The sequence below is a fragment of the Octopus bimaculoides genome, chromosome 10 (assembly GCF_001194135.2).
Source record: "Octopus bimaculoides isolate UCB-OBI-ISO-001 chromosome 10, ASM119413v2, whole genome shotgun sequence".
NCBI lineage: Eukaryota > Metazoa > Mollusca > Cephalopoda > Octopoda > Octopodidae > Octopus > Octopus bimaculoides.
The window spans coordinates 17,670,332-17,676,475 of record NC_068990.1 but is presented as its reverse complement, the minus strand read 5'-3'; the positions used below and the strand labels follow the sequence as shown (position 1 = coordinate 17,676,475).

Genomic DNA, 6,144 nt, shown 5'->3' with positions numbered 1-6,144 from the left:
TGGCGTTAGGAAGGGCATCCAGCTGTAGAAACTCTGCCAAATTAGATTGGAGCCTGGTGTAGCCATCCGGTTGCACCAGTCCTCAGTCAAATCGTCCAACCCATGCTAGCATGGAAAGCGGACGTTAAACGATGATGATGATGATATATATATGAGCAACGGTGAGAGAAATGTATGGTGTGGGACTGTTTGATAAGAGGAGGGCTGAGGACTTGATGGGAATTCTGGGGTTGGAGAAATCAGTGGAATGGCTGGCAAGGGCAAATGAAGTGTGGTGGTATGGGCATGTGTTGAGGAGGATGAGGAGCATGTTCTGACGAGGGTGATAGAGTTTGAGGTAAATGGACAGCGAAAGCGAGGTAGACCGAGGAAAATGTGGAAGGAGGAGGAGGAGATTGGGAGGGTTGGCTTGAGAAGGGAGGACACCCAAAACCAGGCAAGATGGTGAGATGGTGTGAGGGTGGTTGCTATGGCACTGAGGTAGATCCAGCCACCCCCGTTAACAGGGACAGAACCCAGATTTAAAATGAATGATGATGAGGAGGAAGACATATATGTGAAGGTGGTGAGCTGGCAGAATCATTATCACGCCAGACAAAATCCTTAATGGCATTTCCTCCCTCTTTACATTCTGAATTCAAATTCTATCAAGATTGACTTTGCTATTCATCCTTTCAGGGTCAGTAAAATAAGTACCGGTTGAACACTGGGGTCAATATGATCAACTTACGCCCCTGAAATGATAGCCTTGTGCCAAACTTGGAAATCAATAAATATACTGGAATGGTAGGGTGATGGATTGGCAGATGCATTAAAGTATCATAATAAAAATGTTTTACAGTATTTGCTCTGTTTTTTTATTATCTGAGTTCAAATCCAGTTGGGTTCATTTATGCTTTTCTTCTTTTCAGGTTGATAAAATAAAAGTTGCAGTCAAATTCAAGTAATAATGCAAAAACTCCACAATTAATTGTCTGTTGAGATTGTTATATGTATTTAACATGTTTCTATACACAAAGTCTATATGGAAAATTTGTTCCCTGAAACAAAATCCACTGAGAATGTCACTGAACAGCAATGTTAAACACTTTATTCTGTCCAGATAACATACACATCATGATTGACAGCTGGTTCCTTCTTGAAAACATTCTTCAATTGTTCTGGCAATCCTATTGACAGATACATCAACAATACTCCACAACACCACTGTATCTTAAGATCTATATTTCTCCCACTCGGTCCAGACAAACAAACAAACCACATAGCATCGTTAATCCCAAATGCAATGCTTGGATACATATCATCAGTAATAGGTGCAGAAAGAGAAAAATGGTCACCCTCTGACTGAGTTCCCCTTCTGCCTCTGTTATAAAACCCCAGCATAACCTACAGACTTACTGAAACAGACTGGACAGTGGATAGAGTACATGTCCAGACTATCACAATGCAAGACATACAATCATTTGCATGTCAGAATGTGTACAGCTCCCAACCAGATGGAGGTGTGACTTAGCTGAAAGTATGAGCTGCACTTGGTTGCTTGAGTGGATATCTCTGTGCCACAGGTCTGCAGTCTACCTTGATCAAAGTCAACTTGGGACTAAACAGCAGCGACAATAAAAACAACAATAACACTAGAGAGGATAATAGAAAGAATATAACATATAAAAGCTATCACAATGCACCATGAACACTGCATATAAGAAAGCATGATAAAGCCCTCGACTATAGAGGTGTGTGGGATATCCAGCATGATTTGCACCTAGTTATGTCGATAGTCTTCCTATGTACCATAGGTCTACTCAATCAGTGTCAATTTGGGGCTACATTACCACCACCACCGCCACAACAACAACAACAAGTCAAAGGTGTCCTATTTTACCGTTGCAGGAGATGCTGCTTCTAAGTCCATTGGCTCAAATATAAGGTTTGTCGTCGGAGCCAGTTGAATAATTTCTCCACTCATTAGACACAACTTCTTGTTGTCGTCCAATACAGTATTCATATTTTCTATCCATATGGCATCAACAGGCCCATCAAATATAAGCCATTTGCGGTCTGGAGTCTGCAAAAAGAGATATGGCACAATAAACAAACAAAGAAACTTAATTAGAGAAAAAAAATCATCAGCTAAAGAAACTAATATACAATCATCATCATCATCATCATCATCATCATTTAATGCCTGTGTTCCATGCTAGCATGGGTGGGATGGTACCACAAGATCCAGCCAGGCCAAAGCCTGCACCAGACTTCTGTGACTGTTTTGAATGGTGCTTATTACATGCCACCAATACAGGTGCCAGTTAGGCAGCACTACTGACTTCAGTCACAAACTACAATTTCCATTTTGATATTGATCTTGATTTGCTTTTGGTTTTTGATTTTACTTGAATCAGTAGGTCTTCTCAAGCACAACGTATTGCTCAATGATTCAACGGTACTTTTAAATGGGCTAGTTATGCATACTTACTTATAAAATTTGCAAATGTCCAACAAATGGGAACGTGAAACTCTAAGTAATAGTTCTGTGACTATTTTGCAGCTCTTATAATAAAGCATATTCCTCTACCCTGTCATACAGGTGGTGTCATTCATTTCCAATCTGCCATGAAAACATGCTTAAAAACATGTGTGGGCTGGCAACAGGAAGGGCATTGGCTGTAGAAAATATATCTTAATGAATCTCATCTGATGGATACAAAACAATGATAATGATGATGATAGTGGTAGTGGTGGTGGTGGTGGTGGTGGTGGTGGTGGTGGTGGTGGTGGTGGTGGTGGTGGTGGTGTGGCAGTGATGGTGTTGAAAAGTGACTACATTACATGGAAGCCTGACTGTCTTCCATGCTGGTGGCATGTACAATGAATAGTGATTACATTTACAACATGAATGACTTTCTCAAGAACATGCTACAACACCACTCAGCTGAGGGGTTTTGTTACGCAAGTTACTTGGTGACCTCACTAGTGCTGGTGCATCCAGCCAAAGAAACAGTGCCTAAGTAGACACTGGAGCTTGGTGCAGTCTTCTGGCTCATTGGCTCCAGTTAAACTGTCCGACCTATGCCAGCGTGGAAAACAGATGTTAACCGATAATGATGGTGATAACAGGGATGATGATGATGATAATGACAAGGATAATTGAAGTCACAAAATAAGAAAAAAACAACCAAAGCAAACTTAAAACCCTCACTAACCTGTGACACAGCAAAACTCCTGTAGGACACTGCAAGGACACCATCTGACCATTCATGTGAAACAGCATCAAACTGACCATAGAGTTGACCCATGGTCACTGCTTTGGGGTTTATCACAATGGTCTGGACTTTATTTTCTTCCATTAGACCCTGGAAAGAAAAGACCCCACCAAAAAATTATTATTATTATGATTCATATACACACAACAGATTAGACTGTTGGAAAATAAAATTTCTTACATCAGGCCACAACAAATAACCTTAGATGCCAAGAACCCGCCTAAGTATCCGAGCTGTCCCTAATAACACTGTTTTCTGGAGATGTACTAAACTGGCTTATATGCCTATATTCTCTATCCATCTGTTCAAATCTTTAAGGGACAGTTCCTAATGCATCTATGACTACTGGAATACATTTTACCCACACTTTCCATACTCTCTGTAATTCAATGGCTGGGTCCTGGTACTTTTGCTATTTTTTCTATACATCTCATATTGGTTTTTTTCATCATTTGAGACTGTAAAGTCAATTATCTGGCACTTTCTATTCTCTTTGTCTTCTACTACTAAATCAGGCCTTCTAGCTTTTATTTACTCTATCAGTCTGAATGTTAAAGTCCCACAACATCTTATATTTCTTACTTTCTAGTACTTTACTAGATTCATGTTCATACCATTTACCAGTATGGTCAAATCCTAGCTTTCTACATAACACCCAGTGGGTTAATCTCCCTAGGTTGTCATGTCTTTTCTTGTGTTCCCCCTCCGAGCTATGCTGCTGCTTGCTATGGCTGTGGTTACAATCCAAGACTACCACAGCTGAACTTTCCATCAAAATATGACAACATAGATAAAGGAAACACTGTAAACTTAATTGGGTCTTCTTACCTTTTCACAGATGTCACCTAAAGCACCAGCAAGAGTTCGATATGAGCTTGTTTTCCCACCAAATGGTTCACCAACAATCATGAAGCCATGACGGACAATCATCATCTCATAGACCTATTAAATAAGAGAAAATACTGCAGCATAAAACTTTCATTAACCAATCAAATTACAGCTAATGAGGGAAACTTTATGTGGTTGCCCTCTGTGCTAGAAATAGTTACCAAATTTTCCTTAAATCACATCCTACTGTCTTAAAAAATGTAAGATGTTATTAAGGTTGTCTTAGATTATGCATGAAAAGAACTGATAGCCATAGTTAGAACATCTTTGATTCTAATTTGGTTGGATCAAGACTGACCTAGGAGTTAGCAATGACGATGATTAACAGACTTATTAATCTCATGCAAATAATGATTGCTTTACTAACTGGAAAGACAGATTGGGCAGTAAGAAATGTCAATCAAGTAGGTGTTAAGGTACTGAATAATCATTCTTAATTAATTGAAATTTACATCTTAATTAGAGAAAGAAAACAATAATCTAGTATTAGCAACATTTAGAGAAGAGTCACTAGCAACAGTTTCTATGTATCAGATCCATTCAAAAAACTTTGGCCCAAGGTGCCGTGCTGTAGGACTGAACCTGAAACCCCATTGTTGGGTAGTGACCTAGCCACAAAGCCATGAATATATATAATAATAGTAATCCTTTCTATTATAGGCACAAGGCCTGAAATTTTGGTGGGAGGGGAATAGCTGATTACATCAACCCCAGTACTCAACATAATTAAAACACTAATGGTTTCAAATTTTAGCACAAGGCCAACAATTTTGGGGGAGGGGGTTAAGTTGATTACATCGACCCCAGTACCTTACTGGTACTTATTTTATCAACACTGAAAGGATGAACGGCAAAGTCAAGCTTGGCAGACTTTGAACTCAGAACATAAAGACAAGTGAAATGTTGCTAAGCATTTTGCTTGCCTTGCTAATGATGCTACCAGCTCACTGCCTTAATGGTAATAATGATAAGCTTGTCGTATACAGTGTTCAGCTTCTCTACAGCTCATCAGGAATAGAGTAAAAGAAGGAACAGACAGAATGTCATACGTCAAGACAAGTAAAGGAAGAGGGCAACTAAGGCTGGAAGTACATGTAGAGTACAGAGAACAGAACACAAGAAGACAAGTATGTGAACAGTAAAAGAGCCATGAAGAGAAAGGGTACATAAGCATGTCAGGAGTAGTGTTGACAAATTTAGGGGAGCGTGGAAACAACCATGACAGCAAACAAGCAATGCAGGTAGTTTATTCCAAACTGAGCATGATATAAAGATAAATTAGTTGTGTACCTGTTGAATCTTCTGCAAGAAATATGGGGTACATTGCAAATTGAGTTTTATGCAATTATTCTGAACTGCTTCATTGAAGATCTCATAGTCTGGTGAAGGAAGGGTGACACTAGGGAACAAATCTGAAGTGATGCCATGGAACAGGGGTAAGTCATGGTCCAGAAATTTTGGCAGGTTCACATCTGTTATAGACCGAAGCATAAGTATGTCTTCATCTTCATCTGGGTAACGAAGCTGAATTATATTGAAAGAGAATGGAGAAACAAATTTATTTAGTTGTGATAACAAACCAATAAAACACTGATTTCTAATATAGATACAATATTATAAATTCTTAGAATTGATTACATGACCCATGTATTTACTGGTATTTTTATATAACTGGAAAGATGAAGGGCACAGTCATTTTTAACAAGATTTAAATTCAGAATATAAAGGGATGTAACTAAATAAATACTACATGCCGTTTTCCTCGAGTCTAAGGCATTTACGCCCCATGGACAATAACCCCCTAAGGACAATTACCCCTGAGGACAACAGATGATGATTTAAAACTTCTTAATATATTGGAGAGGGGGTAATTAACCAAGAGGGGTAATTAACCAAGAGGGGTAATTAACCAAGAGGGGTAATTGTCCTATGGGGGGGAGTAATTTTCTATGGGGGGGTAATTTCCTATGGGGGTAATTTCCTATGGGGGGTAATT

The 6,144-nt window shown here is 39.2% G+C and overlaps 1 protein-coding gene across 1 annotated transcript in view; it reads right to left on the bottom strand.

Annotated features, from left to right (window-relative positions):
- The window catches only part of LOC106883981 (dynein axonemal heavy chain 7), a 137,291-nt gene that overhangs the window by 74,637 nt on the left and 56,510 nt on the right, over nucleotides 1-6,144 (bottom strand). Inside the window, exons 29-32 of the mRNA XM_052971243.1 lie at nucleotides 5,439-5,672; nucleotides 4,089-4,202; nucleotides 3,201-3,350; nucleotides 1,883-2,065 (exon numbers count right to left, since the gene is read on the bottom strand). Coding sequence (XP_052827203.1) covers nucleotides 1,883-2,065; nucleotides 3,201-3,350; nucleotides 4,089-4,202; nucleotides 5,439-5,672 — 681 coding nt within the window. The remainder of the gene's footprint in view (nucleotides 1-1,882; nucleotides 2,066-3,200; nucleotides 3,351-4,088; nucleotides 4,203-5,438; nucleotides 5,673-6,144) is intronic.